The 23292-nt window shown below is 41.1% G+C and overlaps 1 protein-coding gene across 4 annotated transcripts in view; it reads left to right on the forward strand.

Moving 5' to 3' along the window:
* The window catches only part of HIVEP2 (HIVEP zinc finger 2), a 196046-nt gene extending 173168 nt beyond the window's left edge, over window positions 1–22878 (forward strand). For all 4 annotated transcript variants that reach the window (XM_013056236.2, XM_013056235.2, XM_045066297.1 and 1 more), the window contains 6 exons: window positions 232–5786; window positions 6769–6923; window positions 10154–10329; window positions 13020–13121; window positions 13906–14801; window positions 20385–22878. In XM_013056236.2, the coding sequence (XP_012911690.2) occupies window positions 615–5786; window positions 6769–6923; window positions 10154–10329; window positions 13020–13121; window positions 13906–14801; window positions 20385–21212 (7329 nt within the window). In that variant the 5' untranslated portion in view covers window positions 232–614 and the 3' untranslated portion in view covers window positions 21213–22878. The remainder of the gene's footprint in view (window positions 1–231; window positions 5787–6768; window positions 6924–10153; window positions 10330–13019; window positions 13122–13905; window positions 14802–20384) is intronic.
* Window positions 22879–23292: the final 414 nt, after the last annotated feature.

Below are 23292 nucleotides of genomic sequence, written 5' to 3' on the forward strand. Positions count from 1 at the left end.
GCTCACGTGGCGTCTGCTTCATATTCTCTCCCTTTCCATCTGCCCCTCCTATTCATGCTCTCTCTCTCCCTAAAGTAAATAAATAAAATCTTCTTTTTTTTTTTTTAAAGTATTCCTTAGAGTAAAAATCATTTTCAATTTATCCAAGGTCAGCCTGGCTATTTGGGATTGGTTCTGGTTTCTAACTAGATAACTGTTATGACGATCTCTTTGTGTTTCTTTTTCTTTCAGATCATTTTATCTTAGTGAAACTGGCAGTTGAACTTTGCTGTAGTTGATGGGCAAAATTTCTCCCAGGCTCTTCATCCCAATTTCATGCTAGTTGAAAATATTCAAATGCCATAAGAAATCTTTATAGATTTGCACTTAGCTTTTGGATGGACAGTTCTGCAATGGAGAGAACTGTGTTATAGCCCTGGTCCAAGGAAATTACCATCGAATGCCCATAAGACTACGGGGTGGGTGTGGAAGTTTCCAAAGAGAAGGAGCACTCAGCAAGTCTGCAGACACCCTGCAACATGGAAGTAAACGAGCTCTGAAAAGCACAGAGTGGAAGACACTGCATGAGTCTGCATGGCTTTCAAGTGAACTAGCACTGAAGACCTTGTAACAAAATGGACACCGGGGACACAGCTCTAGGACAAAAAGCTACCTCAAGGTCTGGAGAAACTGATAAGGCTTCAGGTAGATGGAGACAGGAACAATCAGCTGTTATTAAGATGAGCACTTTTGGCAGTCAAGAAGGACAGCGGCAACCACAAATAGATCCTGAGCAAATCGGAGACACAGCATCAGCACAACTTTTTGGTTCTGGGAAACTGGCCTCACCTAGCGACGTGGCACAGCAGGTCACAGAGAAGCAATACCCACCGCACCGTCCGAGTCCTTACTCATGCCAACATTCACTCTCTTTCCCTCAGCACTCATTGCCACAGGGGGTCATGCACAGCAACAAGCCACATCAGAGCCTCGAAGGCCCTCCGTGGCTTTTCCCTGGCCCTTTGCCATCTATTGCCTCCGAGGACTTATTTCCTTTTCCTATACACGGCCACAGTGGTGGTTACCCTAGAAAAAAGATTTCAAGTCTGAACCCTGCTTATAGCCAATACTCTCAGAAAAGTATCGAACAGTCAGAAGATGCTCACAAGAAAGAGCACAAACCCAAAAAGCCCGGCAAATACATTTGCCCCTACTGCAGCAGGGCGTGTGCCAAACCAAGCGTACTGAAAAAACATATCAGGTCCCATACTGGTGAGCGGCCATATCCATGTATACCTTGTGGTTTCTCATTCAAGACAAAGAGCAATTTGTATAAGCACAGGAAGTCACATGCCCATGCAATTAAGGCAGGATTAGTCCCTTTCACAGAGTCAGCTGTATCTAAATTGGACCTAGAGGCTGGTTTTATTGATGTAGAAGCAGAAATACATTCAGACGGTGAGCAGAGTACAGACACGGATGAGGAGAGCTCTTTATTTGTTGAGGCTTCTGAGAAAATGAGTCCTGGCCCGTCGATCCCACTGGATATTGCCAGCAGAGGGGGCTATCATGGGTCACTGGAAGAATCACTGGGAGGGCCCATGAAAGTGCCCATTTTGATTATCCCCAAAAGTGGGATTCCTTTACCTAGTGAAAGCTCTCAGTATATAGGCTCTGATATGCTACCAAACCCGTCTCTAAATACTAAGCCTGATGATTCCCACACAGTGAAACAGAAACTTGCACTAAGATTGTCAGAGAAAAAAGGACAAGATTCTGAGCCATCTCTTAACCTTCTGAGCCCGCACAGTAAAGGAAGTACTGACTCCGGTTACTTTTCTCGCTCAGAAAGTGCAGAGCAGCAAATAAGCCCTCCAAACACAAATGCAAAGTCTTACGAAGAAATCATCTTTGGAAAATACTGTCGGCTTAGTCCCAGAAATACACTCAGTGTTACAACCGCAAGTCAGGAGCGTGCCACAATGGGGAGAAAGGGCATGATGGAGTCATTACCTCACGTAAACACCAGGTTAGATGTCAAGATGTTTGAAGATCCTGTCTCACAGCTGATCCCAAGCAAGGGAGAAATCGACCCCAGTCAAACCAGCATGCTGAAATCCACGAAATTCAACAGCGAATCCAGGCAATCCCAGACTATGCCATCATCTATCAGGAATGAAGGAAAGCTGTTTCCTGCAAATTTCCAAGGCAGCAACCCAATTCTCTTAGAAGCTCCTGTGGACTCTTCACCCCTTATTAGAAGCAACTCGATGCCAACTTCTTCAGCAACTAATCTAAGTATTCCTCCTTCTTTGAGAGGAAGTCACTCATTTGATGAAAGGATGTCTGGTTCCGATGATGTGTTCTATCCAGGGACGGTAGGAATACCCCCTCAGCGCATGTTAAGAAGACAAGCTGCATTTGAGCTGCCTTCGGTACAAGAGGGGCACATGGAGGCAGAACACCATGGCAGAATGTCAAAGAGTATCACAGGCTTATCCCTGAAGGAAAAGAAATTAATGTCTGGGGACCGGATGGGCTATGACTATGATGTCTGCCGGAAACCCTACAAGAAATGGGAAGACTCTGAGACGCCAAAGCAAGGCTACAGGGACATTTCCTGCTTCGGCTCTTTAAAACATGGTGGCGAATATTTTATGGATCCCACAGTGCCATTGCAGGGTGTGCCAACCGTGTTTGGAACTACATGTGAAAATAGAAAACGCCGGAAAGAGAAGAGTGTAGGAGATGAGGAGGACACCCCCATGATTTGCAGCAGCATTGTGAGCACTCCCATGGGCATGATGACTTCCGACTACGACCCCAAGTTGCAGATGCAGGAAGGACTAAGAGGTGGATTCTCCATGTCTGGACATGAGAACCCTTCTCACAGCCACTCTGAGCGCTTTGAGCACTGTCGACCCCAACTCCAATCTGGAAGCCCATCTCTTGGGTCCGAGGAGTCACCCTCAGCCACTGATTCAGACAAGATGTCAGACCTAGCGGGCAGGAAGCCTCCTGGAAATGTGATTTCTGTGATTCAGCACACAAACTCACTGAGCCGACCCAATTCATTCGAAAGGTCTGAGTCAGCTGAACTGGGGGTTAGTGCACAGGATAAAGCCTCCTCACCTTCTGAGACTTGTGACAGTGAGATTTCTGAAGCCCCGGTGAGTCCAGAGTGGGCTCCACCGGCAGACAGTGCTGAAAGTGGGGGAAAGCCCTCCCCTTCCCAGCATGCTCAGCAGCAGTCCTACCATGCGCAACCCAGGCTGGTGCGCCAGCACAACATTCAAGTTCCAGAGATTCGAGTGACAGAGGAGCCTGATAAACCAGAGAAGGAGAAAGACACCCAGAGTAAAGAGCCGGAAAAGCCTGTGGAGGAGTTTCAGTGGCCCCAGAGAAGCGAGACCCTTTCCCAGCTCCCAGCCGAGAAGTTGCCACCCAAAAAGAAGCGACTGCGCCTTGCCGATATGGAGCACTCTTCAGGGGAATCCAGCTTTGAATCCACAGGCACCGGCCTCTCCCGCAGCCCCAGTCAGGAAAGCAACCTGTCCCATAGCTCCAGTTTTTCCATGTCTTTCGAAAGAGAAGAATCCATCAAGCTTGGCGCACCTCCTAAGCAGGATGAGTTTGGGAAGCATTCCGAGTTTTTGACTGTCCCTGCTGGGTCCTACTCATTGTCCGTCCCGGGTCACCACCACCAAAAGGAGATGCGGCGCTGCTCGTCCGAGCAGATGCCTTGTCCTCACCCAACTGAAGTTCCAGAAATCCGGAGCAAATCCTTTGATTATGGGAATCTGTCCCACGCCCCGGTGGCAGGGGCATCGGCCGGCACCATGTTATCTCCGTCGCGGGAGAGGAAGAAATGCTTCCTGGTGCGGCAGGCGTCCTTCAGCGGTTCTCCGGAGATCGCCCAGGGTGAGGCTGGTGCAGATCTGAGTGTGAAGCAGGAGCAGATGGAGCACCTGCACGCCGGCCTCAGGGCCGCATGGCACCACGCCCCCACCTCTGTGCTGCCTCCTCTCCAGGCAGAGGACCCCGGGAAGCAGGTTGTCGGGCCCTGTGGCCAGCTGAGCTCAGGGCCACTCCACTTGGCCCAACAGCAGATCGTGCACATGGACAGTCAGGAATCTCTGAGAAATCCCTTGATACAACCAACATCCTACATTGCGAGCAAGCACTTGTCTGAGCAGCCGCACTTATTTCCACATCAAGAGACTATTCCATTTTCTCCCATCCAGAATGCCTTGTTTCAGTTTCAATATCCCACCGTCTGTATGGTTCATTTACCAGCTCAGCAGCCTCCCTGGTGGCAGGCACATTTCCCACATGCCCTCATGCAGCACCCTCAGAAGAGCTGTGGCAAGCCTTCCTTCCAGGCAGAAATCCATCCTGGCTATCCCTTAGAGCATATTACAGAGCACACTGGAAAGAAATCTGCTGATTATGCACACACGAAAGAGCAGACTTACCCATGTTATTCAGGAACATCAGGGCTACACTCGAAGAACATTCTTCCAAAGTTTCCATCAGACCAGAGCACCAAGTCACCTGATACTCCCTCTGAGCAGGTTCTTCAAGAAGATTTTGCCTCAGCAAATGCCGGGCCTTTACAGTCCTTGCCAGGAACAGTGGTTCCTGTTAGGATCCAGACCCACGTCCCATCCTATGGGAGTGTCATGTACACAAGCATTTCTCAGATACTTGGGCAGAACAGTCCGGCAATTGTCATCTGCAAAGTTGACGAGAATACTACCCAAAGAACATTGGTGACCAATGCGGCCATGCAAGGGATAGGATTCAACATTGCCCAGATGTTGGGGCAACATGCAGGCTTAGAAAAATACCCCATCTGGAAAGTACCTCAGACCTTACCCCTTGGCTTAGAATCCTCTATCCCCTTATGTTTGCCTTCCACGTCTGACGGTGTGGCCACGCTGGGAGGTAGCAAGCGGATGCTTTCTCCAGCCAGCAGCTTAGAACTCTTCATGGAAACAAAGCAGCAGAAAAGGGTCAAAGAAGAAAAGATGTATGGACAGATTGTCGAGGAACTCAGTGCTGTGGAGCTAACCAGCTCAGACATCAAGAAGGATATGTCCCGCCCACAGAAACCCCAGCTGGTTCGACAAGGTTGTGCTTCTGAGCCAAAAGATGGCTTGCAGTCAGGGTCATCTTCCTTCTCCTCACTGTCCCCTTCCTCATCTCAAGACCATCCATCTGCCAGCATGCCCCTGAGGGAGCCATTCCCACCCAACTCCAGGGCACCCTCTCTAGGCCAGAAGTCCAGTGGGCCTTCTGAAAGCAGAGAGTCCTCAGATGAACTTGATATTGATGAGACAGCATCTGATATGAGCATGAGCCCACAGAGCTCCTCGTTGCCTCCGGGAGACAGTCAGCTTGAAGAGCAAGGAAAGGGCCAGAAGCTTCCTGTTGGCATGCTGGTGCACATGGCCTCTGGCCCAAGCAGGAAAATGGCAAACTCAACTCTTCTTTTCACGGATGTGGCAGATTTCCAGCAGATTCTTCAGTTCCCTAGTCTGCGGACAACAACTACCGTGAGTTGGTGCTTCTTGAATTATACAAAACCCAATTACGTGCAACAGGCCACCTTCAAATCCTCGGTTTATGCTTCATGGTGCATTAGTTCCTGTAACCCGAACCCATCAGGATTGAACACCAAGACCACTCTGGCTCTTCTGAGGTCCAAGCAAAAAATCACTGCAGAAATTTATACTCTGGCTGCTATGCACAGACCTGGAACTGGCAAACTTACATCATCAAGTGCTTGGAAGCAGTTTGCTCAGGTAATGGATACCATTTCTAAAAGCCCTGTAGTGTGGATTTGCTTGCTGAGTAGAATACAGAGTGAAGGACGTAAGGTCTAAAACATACAAGTGAAATGAAGGTTAGAGTCGAGGGAGCCCTCCACGACACTGAATTCCCTTCCCTAGTAAGAGAAGAAGCCACAGACCGTGAACTGGGTCTTGAGGACATCTCTCCTTCACCCAGGTGCCATGAAATTCTACCACTGGGACCGATTCCTTTGGGTTCTTCTCCTTTCTGGCCCGTGTTAGTGACCCAGAAGATCCAATTTTCTTTTGATATGAGGAATTGAGGGGATTGTGAAGTGTGGATACAGGACGTATCCACTCTGTGAATATGGGAATGGACAATAACAGGAAAGACCTGGGAGGAAGTGTGCATGTGTCAGAACTGAACTCCACAAACTCCAGGGGGCGTGTTCGCATTGACAATACTTTTTACTAAAATTTATTTTCTCTATTTCTCTCCCAAAACTCATTTTTCCAAGCAGTTATCTGATTTGTTCCTACATGAACAATTGATACCTCACATATAAAATTGCAAAAATACTAAAAGGGACACTTGGAATTTTTGCCGAATTATTAATGAAACAAATAGAGTTTAAAAATCTATTTTACTTAATCCGGTTACCATTTCCCTTCAACAATTTTTGAAAATATGTCCTTAATTGATATTGTTTTCATTGGTATTTAGGAATACAGAACATGTTTTCTGTTTTTATTAGTGTTGCACAGAGTAAGTGCCAACAGAGGAGTATTATTTTTTAACAAAATGTTGGATAATTCCATTAAAAGTGTCATTCTCCGCTTTTATCTCTAACATCCCTTATTTCATGTAAATGGGCTGCAACCCTTTAGAATTGAATTTAGGCTAATTTTCAGAGATTACAGAAGAGCAGAATGTGTGGGCTTCTCCTCTGTCTTAGGGAAACCATTTGAAATGATTCTCTCTTTTGTCCTACAGATGAAACCTGATGCATCCTTTTTATTTGGCAGCAAACTAGAAAGGAAACTAGTTGGAAATATCTTAAAGGAAAGAGGGAAAGGAGATATTCATGGAGATAAAGATATTGGATCTAAACAAACGGAGCCAATCCGAATTAAAATCTTTGAAGGAGGGTAAGGAAACATACATGTATGTGTGAGACATTCAGTTCTAAGTCAGAGAAAATGGTCACAAATGTACACGTGGAAAAAATAGTATCTACTCTGGTTGGAAGTATAAGGTGAAATCCTTCTCTATTCACATTTCTGAAGTCTGGCTGGTAATAGATAATGAGTTCATGCCCTTGCTCTCAAAGGCTTACTTTCAATGATAATGTCCCTGTTCATAAGATTTGAGCTTCTGCTTTAAATTTTCACACCTCTCATGCACTATGAAATCAACTAAATTGATAGACTCTTGATGTCATCTAAGCTTGTTCCTTCTTTAATTTTACGTTTATAATTATTTTTCTATGTAATATTAATGGACATATTTTATTGTGTGTTTACAAAAATATAATCATGTACACTCATGTATAATTCTAAGAACTAGTTAATTTGATGGTTCATTTTATTGCTTTTAGTATTACCTGAAGTCCAGACTTTGTCAGGAATTCACCAGTTCCATCAGTGTCCTATTTCTGTCCCAGGATCCAAGCCAGGGCACCACACTGCATTTATTTGTCATGTTTTCCCTGTTTCTTCTGGTTTGTGACAGTCTCTTTGTCTTTGGGAATTTCTTTTTAAATGTTGAATCCTGAGTTGTAGAAACACAAGTGATAAGGTCCCAATGACTTTGATATCTATACAGTAAAGAAAAATTACATATATGTGCAACATCTAATTTTAAATTTCAATACAAATGTATTTTAATTTCAGTCAGTTACATGAGAGAAAATTAAAAATATTAAAGCATATTAACCACATTTGGGACATTATTGTTGTAACGAGCCATATCTCTGCAATAGATCTGTAATTTACATGATTCCATGAGCATGAATTTATTCTAGTTACATTTGGAAGACAGAATAATGTTATTTATTTGATTATAAAACATTCAATGTTTACTGATAGGAATTATCTGTTTCCCATGTAGATTCACCAGTTTAGAGATGAATTATTAAAATTGTTTTCCTCTTAGTGTTGGCCCTTTTGGATGTCTAGTATTTTCAACATTGAAACCTCAGTTGTATGGAGTCTTGAAACCTGTCTTGATATTTTGTTGACATCCCTCATCTTTTAACACAAATGAGAGAAATACAGATTTTATCTTTCCTTAGAGACTAAGAGGTCCCTGTGACTGAATCAACATGCTTATATTCAGCAGTCTTCATAGCTGTGCACTTGTACTAGGTTAGCAGAAACCTTCTTATTACCTTAGGAAAGCCCATCTCCACCAACGAAGGACATAAGTGAAAAAGCATATGTGAATATTTTATTGTTGTGTTTTTATGATCCACAAGGACTGTGCCCTTACAGTATTTCTTCCTCCTTTCATTGTCCTGTGGTATGGGCTACATCCCAATCATTTCTTAATCTGTGACCCAACTTCTGACAGGGGGTGACCAGCTGTTCATTCCAAGCAGTGTGCTACTGCCTCTCATGTTGGTAATTGCAAAGGAATAACTTTAAAAAAGAAGTATTACTGACCAAATTTTTAAGCAGATGTGTGCTTTATGCAATTCCTAGATTTAGTAATTTAATTAAACATAGCTTTTATTTTTTTCAAAATCCATTAATTCTTGTACTAAGTAGATTCATAGGTCTTCAGACCTGTCGAAGGGTAAAATACTTTATTTGCACAAATTTTTCTAATATGCAGCTTTATTTTATACTGAATTTTACTGTTTGCAAGTTAAACAGGTAAGACATTAAAAATAAACTATATTACCTGAAGATAAAATGCTTTTCCCATCAACTGTGATGATGGGCTACATTAAGCATAAGGTGTCCTTCTGTGATGAAAATTGGCTTTCTAGAAAATTATTTGTTTCATTCTATATGATATTGTTATTACTTAATTCCCACCTGGATCTTTTGGTACTGACCAAAACGTAAATAATGTTAAGATTGAATAGCATCCATAACAGAGTTAGTATTTAAATATGTGGTTGGATTTTCTCTCCTAAAAATCCTTCAGTTGGTTGGACAAATGAAGTTGAACTTTTACTCCTGATGACAGATTAGCTACTAGGACAAAATGGAGAAGTGGCAATGCTCTTAGAATGTAAAAAACCAAAACCAAAACAAAAAAACCTGTAAATGGAGTGCCTTTATACTAAATCTGTACTGAATTAGGGCATTTTATATGTCCGTTTACATTTTGAAGTTATAAAAAGAGCCTCTTGAAAGGAATATTTTTCCAAGAATGACATTAGACCCATAATTCTAGCCTAGCTTTGATTTAAAGATAATGATATTCATTGAATTATTCAATAGAATGCTACTGTACTCTATGATTGATCATGTTTCATTGTAGTCTAAAGAAAATGTGATGGTTGAGCACTGGAAAGGTTTCTTTCACGCATTATCACGGTGAATACCTAAGACTTGGTTAACTGATTTGATTAAACTAGATGACCTCAGACATCCTTTCAAACCTCTCGATTAAATTCTTCTGGAAACAAATGCAAATTTGATTGAAAAATAGAATCTCTAGTTTTTATTATGTAACAGTACTTACCAGAAGCTACTTGAAATTTGGACTCCACTTTAGTGCAAATTCATGGTCCTTGGGAAGAGCGGATCAAATCTGTAGACAACAGTTGGTGAGCTCAGCTCAGCCTGTGTAAGCTAGAAATTTTGGAGACACTCTCATGCCAGGATTGTAAAAATAGAGTTAAAGCTTGCAATGAAGAATGCTATTATCAATTATACTTATTTTAGCAAATTTAGAGGGATGTGTATGTGTTCTGCATGCACATCTTAGACGATGCAATGTTAATGAATGATATACGTTGATTTGAATATGTTGGTATAACTTTTTGGATATTTCTTGTGTGGAGTCTGCACTCGAATCCAAAAGTAGTAAGGCACAACTCTGCACTGAGATTTATGGAAGCCCATTTGAACAGCTATACCCCAAGTCCCTATATCTATACTTAATAGAGGGACCCAAATCCATTTTGAAGACCATAGAAAAATTATTTTGCTTTCAATGCCAAATCTATTCTTTGGTGGTTTCAGGTATTTACTGCATAAATTTTATAGGCTTCATAGAAGTAAAGTTGAATAATTGTAAAGAACCCTCATAAAAATTTGGTCACTCAAAAAAAAAATGTACCCCTCAAAAAAACAGCTTCTGGGTTGATATATAAAACACTGGAAGTATTTGAAAACACATGGCATTCCCCTTTTCTAAACAGGTATAAATCAAATGAAGATTATGTATATGTCAGAGGACGTGGACGCGGAAAGTATATTTGTGAAGAATGTGGGATTCGCTGTAAGAAGCCAAGCATGCTCAAAAAGCATATCCGTACTCACACTGATGTCCGGCCTTACGTATGCAAGTTATGTAACTTTGCCTTCAAAACGAAAGGTACAATTCTCATCTTTAGAGAGGAAAATTCTTTTTTTTTTTTTTTTAATGGCTACCTTGGATTCTGAATACCATTTGATAACTAACTTGCATTGACAGTAAGACGGTTTTGATTTTGAAATGTATTTTCTCCCTTATGTTAGCAGTCAAAGGATGTCCATGAGACATTGAGGCTCCTTTTATGACTTAAGTAAGAGCTATAGACTTGGGGCCAGGCTAGTTGTTTCCGAAGGAAGTGGCTGAGAATTGCCTGGATTGCTCTTGCTATTACTCTTTGTTGGAAATGTTGTGTGGTCTAGATAATCTTTGCACCGGTACTGAAATACCACCAGGAGACAGTTCATGCAGCGGCATTAGAAAAGCAAGGCAGCAGCTGGGAAGAAAGCATGTGCCCATGGTCAGTTTCAAGATTATAAATAATGTAGAGACCCACAGACTCCCAGGTGGGCCCCTCCATCCACAGTCGCATTAATTATGCATAGAAGTTTGATAGCTTGTGTTCCGTGTATTTATCAGCACAGAGAAAATTTCTTATTCTCAGACCACAGCTGTGAATCTCATAAAACTAGGACCTGCGTTAAAACGATACTCTGTCTTTTACAGGTAGATTTATATGAAAATATTTTATACAAGAAGGTTGCTTTGATTGTATTTCCATCATTTTATAAAATCATGGAAATGTACATATGCTCAGTGTTCTCAGATTACAGACAATAGTAATTTAGAGGTCGTTTGAGTTGTAGAAGTACATTCACAGCTTGCTGTAGATGTACTTTAGTAGATCTAATGGATTTTTACCCCCTCACTAACCTCATATGATTTCCTATGCTTTAACTTAAATTTGGCAGGCCCATTATTCTGCTCCACTACCTGTCAAGAAAAATAAATATCAGATAAGATTATCTTTGGTAGAGAAATTTGTACCTATTTTCTCCCATAGCCAATATCCTAAATTGTATTATCAGGTTTGTCAGAAGTATAAATGAGTAGACTCTCAATATACCTGTTTGTTCTGTATTAAGAAGTATCTCTGTTATGGGAGGTTTCCTTTGAAGCCATGTAAAAAAGGAGGGAATATTCATTTGCATTTCAAAAGAGATAAACATAAGGTCCTTTAAATACCATCCACCTTTGCAGTCAAGCCTTTTATTTAGAACTTCTTCAAGAGACTCCCCAGGACATAAGAAAATACAAACTTTGGTTTTATAAACTGCAGATCTGCTAGTCATTACCACTGGTAGATTTTCCCCGGGCATAGGGGTTTGCCGTGGGTATAGCTATGTGAAACGCTGAGTGAAGAAATGTCATGTTTCTAGGCTTTTTAAAATCAAATTAAAAAATAATAATAATAAAAAAATAAAGACTTAGTTTGTATAATCTTAAAAAAAAATTAAATTAAATTTGGCTCTGGATCACTTTCATGGAATTTCAGCAGGAAATAATTTATTCTTGGTCATTATTGGCATTTCCTTGTCACCCTTCAGGAATGTGCAAATGTCTCAGAATCTTAAAATGAGCACAATATCCTGGGAAACCCTTCCAGCTTTCCATTGAAGTGACTGTCGTCCCAAACCATGTATATGAGTGCAGATGCTGAGCACAGTTGTGGAAGGAGCACCTCCTGCAAGCCTGGTGCTACCCGCTTCCCCAACTGGAATCCCTTTAGAAGCTCGGGGCTTCAGTCAACCAAAGCCAGGGTGGAGTTATTTCAGAGCCAGATTTCTAACTAAAAACCTATCCTGAAGATGAGAGTCCAAAGCCTGACTGCCTATTGAAATGGAGAAAAAAGAGAAAGAATAAATAGACGAAGAGAAACATATTAAGATCTAAATAAATTATCTTGACACTATCTACACACCCATTCACATGCACAGGTAACTTGCACCTGTGCAGAAGCCAGTATTTTCCATTAATATACAGATGTATTAATTAATCTATAGATTTAGGAATTCTTGATGACCTGGCTCTAAAAATTTTTGAGATCTTTAAAACATTTTTAGATAAATAAGAACTGTATGTAGGGGCCTGGAAATATTTGGAATTACCAAAATATTGTAGAACTTTAAAAACTACTGTCATAAGTTTGCTAACATATACCAGACAGATAGATGGTAAACACTGATAATGATATTCCCTGTAAGTAGTTAGCTAAGTGTGTATATGGATCTTTGAATTTATTTACAAGATTGGCCTTTGCATAGTTTGCATAATTTTTTTCTTATGACCAGTGAGGAGCCTGGGAAATTGATCTAAATTTAATCAGTGCCAGAAGGTCTGGGGTCTCAGGTGTATTGATGAGAATGTTTGATCTGAACCTTCTCTGAGGTGTGTGACCTCGTTTATGTCACCCCGTTTATGTTTATATCCAGGCCTAGGAGGCTGGCCTGTTGGGGCCAAAGATATTAGATCTCTTCTCAGCCAGGAAAGCCTGGGATTCCCAGTCTTGCTTGGAACATACTCTTAAAAGGTATGACCCTATTCCACAAGTCTTCTAGAGGGAAGGAAACTTGAAAATGGGCCAAAGTTCTGAGTGGTTCATGTATTCAGGAGCCAGATTGTTCTCATCAAGTTCAAGGCAAGGGGTAGTGGGTAGAAACAAATCTATGTTATCTCAATATAGTTCATTTGGAGCAATCATCACATTTTTTAAATGAATTAATTTATCCTTTTTTTTTGCTTGTGTTTTCTAGGAAACCTAACAAAGCATATGAAGTCTAAAGCACACATGAAGAAATGTTTGGAGTTGGGCGTTTCAATGACATCAGTGGATGATACAGAAACCGAAGAAGCAGGTATTACAAAATTTAGTTGACTGACCTCTTCATTCTTCACACTGGAGCTTTGTGGCTGGGGTGACAAAACAAGTTTTGATATTTTAAAAAACTGATCACATTTCATTTTATTAAATATGAAACATAGTGAAGAAATCTGACATGTTGAATTACTTACAACCTACTGAGAAGAAATAAATGTATTTCAATTCTGACTGAAGGGAAAAAAAGGCCTCACTATGAAAATACTTCTTTCTACAACCATAAAGGAGATCGAATTATTCTTGTGTTGTGACAGGGATTTAGATTTTATGAAACGTCTGGGGAAATTTGAAAAACAATTTAATGTGCCATTATTCCTATTAAGAGGGAAAAAAAAAATCCATCATTAACCTGAATAGAAAACTTGAGGTCCAGTCAGACTTTCTGAGATATATTACTTATATGTAAGTTTATACCTATAGAGACATATTGTTGCTTTCCTTTTCTTCTAGCCTCATTATTAACAGCATTATCCATACCCACTTGTTGAGTGTTTTTTATGGGTCATGTGACATTTGAGATATAAGGTCCTACTCTAGAGTACTTTTGTTGGATGGGGATGAATCAGATTAGTCATAAAAGGATAATAACCAGTGTAAGATCTCTCAGGTAAGTGCCTAGTGAGTGTGATAGGAGTTCAGAGATGAGACTATTCTAGGGGCTTCAGGGTTGGAAGGGAGATTTTGGAAAGAGATGGTGTCCAAATTAGCTCCCATCCTTGACGTTTGGACCTTGATCTTCACTGTCTATTCAATTGTTTCAGAAACGATGGAAGATTTGCACAAAGCAGCTGAGAAGCATAGCATGTCTAGCATTTCAACTGATCATCAGTTCTCAGATGCCGAAGAATCAGATGGTGAGGATGGAGATGATAATGATGAAGATGATGAAGATGATGATGACTTTGATGATCAGGGAGATTTGACGCCGAAAACAAGATCAAGAAGCACCAGTCCTCAGCCTCCTAGATTCTCATCCTTGCCTGTGAATGTTGGCGCTGTGCCCCATGGGGTTCCTTCAGATAGTTCCTTGGGGCATTCTTCATTGATCAGCTATTTGGTTACTTTGCCAAGTATTCAGGTTACTCAGCTGATGACACCAAGTGACTCATGTGAAGATACTCAGATGACAGAATACCAGAGGTTATTCCAGAGTAAAAGTACAGACTCGGAACCGGACAAAGACAGGTTGGACATCCCAAGTTGTGCGGATGAAGAGTACATGCTGTCTTCGGAGCCCAGCTCCTCTCCGAGGGACTTCTCACCCTCAAGCCACCATTCCTCACCAGGATATGACTCTTCACCCCGTCGAGATAATTCACCAAAGAGGTATCTGATACCCAAAGGAGATTTATCACCCAGAAGACATTTATCACCTAGGAGAGATCTGTCACCCATGAGACATCTTTCACCAAGAAAGGAAGCTGCATTGAGAAGAGAGATGTCACAAAGAGATGTTTCACCAAGAAGGCATCTGTCCCCAAGGAGGCCAGTATCACCTGGGAAAGATATCACGACAAGAAGAGACTTCTCTCCCAGAAGAGAGAGAAGATACATGACCACCATAAGAGCACCATCTCCCAGAAGGGCTTTATACCATAACCCACCATTGTCCATGGGGCAGTATTTGCAAGCAGAACCAATTGTATTGGGGCCTCCTGTAAGTATGATTAGTTTTCTCTTTCTAATGTGAAAGCCAAAGTGTGTTGATAACACACTTATGTGAAACTTGTTATAACATGGGTATCTCTCATGGGGAACAGTGAACTTGGTTACTGAAAATAGCAGGGAACATTTTCTCACATGCTGTTGTTAGTAACACGACTGTGGCATTACCCCAAGTATAGTATTGCATCAGAGCAGTAGTGCATTTCCAACTGGGAACAAGTGAGGCATTTCTACATGCTTTCTAAGCTTCACTAACTATGGACATGAACTGAAACCTTCACATGAGTAGGGAAGGTGAAGTCTTTGGAATGACAGAACTGTATAGACAGACACTATCAGGGCCACTGGGGTCTCAGTTATAGAACTTTTCCAAATCAGGATTAGGCATTAGCATTGACTTTCAATACTTTTTTTTTTTAAATAAACTTATGACCTTGCTCACAGTGAGTGATCATGTGAAACCAGTGAGTGACTAGGAGAGGAGAGTGACCCCTGTGGTATGTTGTGAGTCAAAGGCATGAACCCCTTTGCTTTTCGTGTCATTACTACCACCTCCTGCTCGGTGAGAGTCACTCCAAGTGCACTGCTCAGTGAGGTGGTGGGCCCAAAGTTGGGAGATCTCAGGGAGAAAGTTCCAGAGATTTCTAGGGTGTGCACTCATTATAAATATAGATAACAACAGTTAACAGTCATGGATAAAATATAGGCAGCGGGTCTAATGCAAATCTATAAAAAAAAGCATCTCCCCTGCCTCATTCCATAGGATGGCAGACCTTGATGTTTCTTTTAGTGTGTATAGGATTTTAAAAAATTAATGAAACAGACACTTAGCATAGACAGATGAATGACTTTTGAGTTTCTTTGCTTTAAATGTGTTGTGGTTTCCTGGTGTCTACTTTTTGCTGTTCTGGGTTTCTGTTGTGTGGCTCAATACCATCCTTCCAGCCAAAGGCACTACCCATTTCCAGCTCCGTCTTATCACTGTCCTGGTGGTCAGGCTCCTTTCTCTCATTGCCTTTTCACTACCTTGAGTCATGAGCTGAGTTTATCCTTTTTAAACTTCAGGAAAGTTCCCTGCTGAAATTCACTCCCTGGCCCCAAACATCATCTTTTCACAAGTTGGTACGAATTTAGGCTTTGTGATACAATTACAGCAGAAACATGTACACAGTCAGGACATGATTTGTTTGCCAAGATAATGAATTAGCAAGCTACGAGAAAGAAGTACATTCCCACAGGTTTTTGTCTTGGTGGTGTTACGTAGAAAAGAGAAATCTTCTGAAGTTTATGCCACTACAGTGTAAGTAGAGAGTCGTAGATCTGCAAAAAGCCTGTGTGTTGAGGCTCTCCTGTTCTAGCTGTGGCCGGGTGGACTGAGACTGAGGTATCTGTGAGATGTTTGGACATCTTCAGTCGATTGCAGTCACAAAAATATAAGTCTTTGATGCCAGTACACTATTGTTATTAAAAACTAATAACGACTCACAGTCAATTTAGGCAAAGGAATTGAATAAGGGAACTAAGGGAGTTTACCTAATTTTTGGATATATAACCAGAAAGTTGTTGGAAAGAAATTGGTTTTATTAATCACTGAGTTTGCAGCTAGTTTTTTTTTTTTTTTTTTTTTTTTTTGTATACCAGTTCACCTGGATGCTTAACACAATGATTAAACTTTACCATTGATGAAGGCCAACTATAGAGCCATTGGTCTATTACTCACTTAAATTATCTTTAGAAAATTTATAGCCTGCTGCTTCATTCATATGACAAGAGGGACTAGATCTGGGAATGCTCCCTGAAGAAGGGGAAGTTGGTCTAAAGCACTTCCCATTTAATGTTTTTTCACATCATTTTTGAGGGGCAGAGAAGGAGTTAATCTTTCTGTGATGTTGCCAGGGCAAAACAGAAGTGACAATACTATGAGAAGCGTTTCTCAGGATTGCTGTATTGGAGGAGTGCTGTACCCTCTCTGAATAATGTATGAAAATATTAAATTAGAATAACCCTAAAAATCAACCTTTTTGATAAAAATACTTTTAGTAATTCCTTGTCTTGTTGCTTGATATGGGCCAAGTGGTCATAGGCCAGCGTGACTGTGGCACGAAAGGATCTTCTAGGCTCTCAGGACACACTCATCCTCTGGATCAGCCTGGAGTGGTAGTTTCCAGGGAGCAGGTTTGGAGGAGATGATACTCAACCACTGGGATCATACTGCTCTACTGTTTCTGTCCTAATGCGCTGTGGTTAATTTTAATATAGATAGATGATGATAGACAGACAGACAGATAGGTAGATAAAAGGAAGGAAGAAGCAAGGAAGAAAGAAAGGGTCGGGGGAAGGTCTTTCGCTCCTCAGTATTTTTTGAGGGTCTGACACGTGTGGCTCAAGGATGGTGATGAAAAAATGTTAACGATTTCTGGCCTCAACTTTAAAAAAAATTTTTTCTTTTAAGATTTTGTTCATTTGACACAGAGAGAGAGAGAGAGGGAGAGAGAGGGAGAGGGAACACAGGCAGGGAGAGTGGGAAAGGGAGAAACAAGCTTCCCGCCAAGCAGGGAGCCTGATGCAGGGCTCAATCCCAGGACCCTAGAATCATGACCTGAGTCGAAGACAGACTCTTGAATGACTGAGCCACCTAGGCGCCCCTGGCCTCAACCTTTTTAAGCAAAACACCTTCCTATTCCATTTTTTAAAGTTTTGGCAGATAAATTAGCAAAGGAGACAGAGAGAAATGTGTCTGCTTTCCAGTATGCAATGCAAAGAACATCGTGTCTAGTCAAAGAGTCAACATTCAGTTCTATCACTTGCTATCTGTGTGATCTTGAGTAAGTCACTTAACCTCTTGGCCACAGTTTCTTAATCTGTTTCTGGCAGCCAGGGAGGTGGGCCAAGCAGATTTCTGTCCTTGAAAGAATTTGCCATTCAGCAGTGAGGAACGCTGTAAACTGACAGCCTCCTGCTGTTAGTGCCATCAGGATAGGCCTCAGTTTTCAGGCTAAGGTTACATTCTCCCTGCGGCCCCCAGCCAGTGACAGCCTAACTGAGCCCCTGCTTCCTCTCCTCTTTACCTTCACAGACATCAGATCCCCTGCTTCCCAATGAACCCCTTACACTCCTACCTCCTTCTTTGCATTTGCTTCCAGAGCACCTACTGACAGTATTGAAGAGATGAGTGGGGTGAGAGACCTGGTACCTGGGTTATATATACACACACACACATACATACACATAACACAACCCACACGAGTTCATTATTTGCATTTCCATATCAAGGTGTTTCTTTCTTTCTTTTTTATTTTTAAGATTTTATTTATTTATTTGACAGAGAGAGATCACAAGTAGATGAAGAGGCAGGCAGAGAGGGAGAGAGAGAGGGAAGCAGGCTCCCTGCTGAGCGGAGAGCCCGATGCTCCACGCGATCCCAGGACCCTGAGATCACGACCTGAGCCGAAGGCAGTGGCTTAACCCACTGACCACCCAGGCGCCCCCATATCGAGGTGTTTCTTACCAAGATTTAAAATGATATCACAATGAGAAGGCTCAAATTACAAGACAAAATACAATTGCAGATAGGGTAAAAAAGGTAGAAAAATCATGTTGAGAGTTTCTCTGGAGGTTGAAGAAGGGGGTGAATGCAGGGGAAGAGGATGTATAGGAAAGGCCTGGCAGTGTTTGGAGCAGTGCAAGTGCTTACATGGTAAAAATTCTACTGGCACACTTACTTCTGGGGTTGTCATTATTTAATTGCTGATCAGCAAAGATCTGAATATGATGCTTTCATTCTTAACACAAATAGAATTCTGGGGTTTTGAACGCGTTGAGTATATTCTAGGGTTAGAGGACACTTCACTCATCACCCCTTTGTTAGCCTGGAGTCAGAGACCCCATGGCATGGAACAGCTCTCTTTGGCCCTTCACGGACCCTCATTCTTATTAGGTGTATGCTGTGGATGTCACAGAATAGCAACCAAAGCAAAATGGAAAAATGACCAAGCTACAATTCATTTTAAACTTTGAATCTTTTAAAATTATAATTAAAAGAGGATTCATTTAGTTATCTTCAAAGATTATGACTATAGGTGTCACAGTTCCTCCACCTTAACTGATGTTTGATGTAGGAAACGTGCCTTTTTCTAGATCGGAGGAAAGACAAGAGGGATTTGTTGTTTTGTTGTTGTTGTAGCATTTATATAACTGTCATATTATAAAATTCTCACCTTCCCTAACTTATGAGGTCCTTGTGATTATAGGATTGATGATTTCATTACTTCCCCTGCACTTCCAGGATAGTAATTTGTTTCTAGCTTGAACAAGGTGTAGCCCAAAACAGGATAAGGGCTAAGCATGGCACAGAGTAACAGAGATAATGCATAATTTATCATTCCCAGGCTGGTCTCACAGTCTAAATAGAACTGAATGAATCACTAATGGTATAGAGCATACGCTGAGCTTTAGAACTGAAACATCCTTGAAATGAATTAGAACTTTTTTGGGGGGGGGTCTCTCTCCTGGTTTATTATCATACTTGACAAGTTTATATCTACCTGACTTTAAGTTCTCAAAAAAATAAAAATAAAAAAACTGCATACCTTTTAGATGACAGTCCATTAAAAGAATGAACTCAGGAATTAAAACCCTGCCAATGTCATTCAGGCTTGATAATCTCAAAGTCTTAAGTTGTGTTTTGCTACAGAAAGTAAGTTCTCTTTCAGGACTGGGACCATGAAATCTGGAGTTCTGGTCCCCAGTGTTAAGTGTCCTCATAATTGCCAAGATGGTATTTAAATAAACATGATAATATCAACAGAAGATATTAAAACATAAGAATCTTGGGTTCTCGGCTATGTAGTTGAGTATGAGTTGAAACTATTTGACATGTTTAATGTTAACTATTTTGATGGAGAGTTGCCTTAAAAAAACTGGCCTTGATTTATCATTTGGTAAAGAAGCTAATCTTCCACACAGGGTTCCTCTTGAATGGGAATTTATTCCTTTAAACCAGTGTGTTGCACATCAGACTAACCAGTTTGTCTATCACCACTATTTCATCATCTGTTCTGTGGAAAACTTAAAAAAAAAAAAAAAAGTTTTCAGGCTTGTCACTCCAATTATACTCATCAACACTTAAGAAAAATATTAAAAATTTTCCCAGTATATAAACAGATGGCAATTGTTTTACTTTCTTTTGAATTTAAAAACCTATTATTAGTGTTTTTTTAACTTTTTCTGGTAATTATGCATTATTTTCTTTTCATTCTCTTTTATGGAAAAACACACACACACACACACAACTGAAATGTGTCTCTGTACCCGGTGGAAAACACACTGCATGTTTTATCGTGTTGCTGTTTAAAAACAAAAGTCACTTTTCACAGACCGACAGCTTCATTCAAGGCTTCTAAAAGACAACTGAGAAATCTCTTGTGTCCTAAAAAGCAAAAAGTTGGTAAAGGGATGAGGTAGTTTTAAATGAGTGAGTGAGTGAATGAATGAGTGACTGAAATAACTTGACCTATTTGACCTCGCTTGAAGAGTACCAGGTCCTAAAGGTTGTGTTCTCTGCTTCCCCATGCAGAATTTAAGAAGAGGATTACCTCAGGTTCCTTACTTCAGTCTCTATGGAGACCAAGAAGGTGCTTATGAACATCCAGGCTCCAGCCTTTTCCCTGAGGGTCCTAATGACTATGTCTTCAGTCATCTTCCACTCCACTCTCAGCAGCAAGTGAGAGCTCCTATCCCCATGGTGCCAGTTGGTGGGATCCAAATGGTTCACTCCATGCCGCCGGCCCTTTCTGGTTTACATCCTCCACCCACATTGCCTCTGCCAATGGAGGGCTCTGAGGAAAAGAAGGGAGCCTCCGGGGAATCCTTCCCTAAGGATCCCTATGTCCTCTCAAAGCAGCACGAGAAGCGATCGCCTCACATTTTGCAGTCATCTGGTCCACCTAGCATGCCCTCCTCCCCTCGGCTGTTGATGAAACAGAGCACTTCAGAAGACAGCCTAAATGCAACAGAGAGGGAACAGGAGGAAAATATACAGACTTGTACAAAAGCCATTGCCTCTCTCCGGATTGCCACAGAAGAGGCCGCTCTGCTTGGGGCAGATCAGCCAGTGCGGGTGCAGGAAGCCCACCACCAGAAACCCTTGGAAAGTGCACATGTTAGCATTAGACACTTTAGTGGACCTGAGCCAGGTCAGCCCTGTACCTCAGCCACCCACCCTGACTTGCATGATGGTGAAAAGGACAATTTTGGTACATCACAGACTGCATTAGCTCATGCCACATTTTACGGCACGAGTTGTGTGGATGATAAACAGTCGGGCTTTCACAGCGGCAAAGAGTTACCTTCAAGCACAGAGGGAGGCAATGAGCCTTCAGCAGAGAAGAGTCAACTACATTGATTTAAGATGCATGGAGACTTTCATTTCCACATTTTTCCCATTTTGTTTTTGTTTTTGTTTTTCTAGAAATAGAGGTAATCAAATTTATAGCATGCCTGTCCTAAGTTACCGTAGTTTGCTATTATATATACTTTTGTTATATCAAAAGAATTAGGTAAATTAACAAGTCATCATGAGCCTGACCAAAACAAAATTTGAAATTAATCTATTGGGTCTGGTACTTTTAAAATTGTACAGATGTTTGTGCCTTTTCTTTACTTTGCTTATATTCTTATAAGCATTTTTTAGCAGTAATTTGTACATATTTTAGAATTTGTGTATCTGCTTTGTAATAAATGTAATTTCTTTCCTTTTTTTGGACACTTGGATCTAAATGATGTAAAGCAAAACAGCATCAATATATATGTGAGGTTGCACTAAAACATATTTTTATATGATTAAAACTGAACAGCTTTTATGTACAGCTCTGATTCTGTAATACTAATATTTATTTACTTTGTTTCATAAATTGTACATTTTTTCTTAATGTTGTGGATTGCTTTTCTATGTGAAGCATGGGATTTACTGTTGCGTAACTAGAACAAAAATGTATATTGTAAACAAGATATTTAAACTAGAGTATCTTATTCTGCACTTATGCATTAGTTAAAAAGAGATAAAGGATGTATCAGTCAGTTCTTAACTCTTGTAAATTTTTTTGTCTCTTGTTTGCTGGATTGACTATAACTTAAGTGCTGATTGTGATTTTAAACTTATAGTACCGTAAAGCATTAAAGTAAACAATGTGCTATTGTGAGTTTTTTCAAAGCTTTATAAATCAGTTATAAATAATATTAAAAGTATTTGGTCTTATGTGAACATGTTGATCTATATACTCATCTAAAAATATGGGAAAACATTCCGCCCCATGTAAATATGTACAAGTGCATCACTGGTACAATTTTATGTAACTCAGTTGGACACTAGGTTGCCACAGACCTATGCTAGGGTGTCTTTAAAAATTAAAGTGACAAAGCACATGGGACTGTGTAGAGCTTGGTTATCGGCCGGCCCGGTGGCTTGGCAGGCAGTGCTGTGCGCTGCCCGTGGAGAAGACCTGGGCTTACAGATATCCTTGGTTCTTGCTGCACAAGATGGTGACTGGAACTAAGGCTGTGACGGCGGGGACGTGCTTGGACTCTGAGGGTTAGGAGTGGACGCAGGGAAGGGGTGTGGAGACCTCTCACCAGCCTTTCCTCTCAGCCAGTCCACGTGGTAACAGGGTTGGCATCAGCTTTAGGGGAAGCCACTTCACCCTCTTAAAGAGGGGAAGAGTGTCAGTCTCCTGGCTATCTCAGGGGGAACAGGGAAAAGAAGCTTTCCAGGGAAAAGAATTTGTGGGAGGATGATGTCTTTTGTACACAACATGCAGAATGCGCTTTGGTTAGTGTGGAAGGTTGGCAGAGCCTTTGTTTGTAGGTCCGGAAGAATGGAAGACAGGGAGGGGGTACAACAACACGTGTGCACACATGCACATGTGTGTGCATGCACACACACACACACACACACAATCTGGGTTATCTTTGTGCTATATAGTGGATTATAATTCTGTGAAACCAAGTTTGTATATTGAATTACATTAAGGAGTGTTCTTTAAAAAGAGAAATAAATATACAATTACATGCTTGAGGTGTCTAGTTTTTAATGTGTTGTTTTACATTTTAATTTCTTGATTTTGTTTCTAAAGAAATTTTGATACCACCAACATACCATCTGTGCTTTTAATTGCTAGGCTTTGCCCATTCCGAGGTATGCTGAGCATGAATGCTTTTAACAAGTGAGAAGACAGTCAGTGGCTTCCATATGTCATTCAGTTAGGACAGATACTGGTCACCACCATGTGAGCTCTAGAAATGGAGTCACTGAATCCTAAGCGTGGGCATGGGCAGAATACATTGCATCTGCAGATTCATGAATAAATCAAATGATCATTTCCTCTTCTGCCTCCCTCTCAGTAGGCATCCATATCTGAAATTCCATTGGGGAAATCTCTTTATTTTTGCTCAGGTGACTGAAGGCAAAAACCAACTGAAATAAATAT

The sequence above is a fragment of the Mustela putorius genome, unplaced genomic scaffold, assembly GCF_011764305.1.
Source record: "Mustela putorius furo isolate JIRA1106 unplaced genomic scaffold, ASM1176430v1.1 tig00003863_pilon_pilon_pilon, whole genome shotgun sequence".
NCBI classification, from domain to species: domain Eukaryota; kingdom Metazoa; phylum Chordata; class Mammalia; order Carnivora; family Mustelidae; genus Mustela; species Mustela putorius.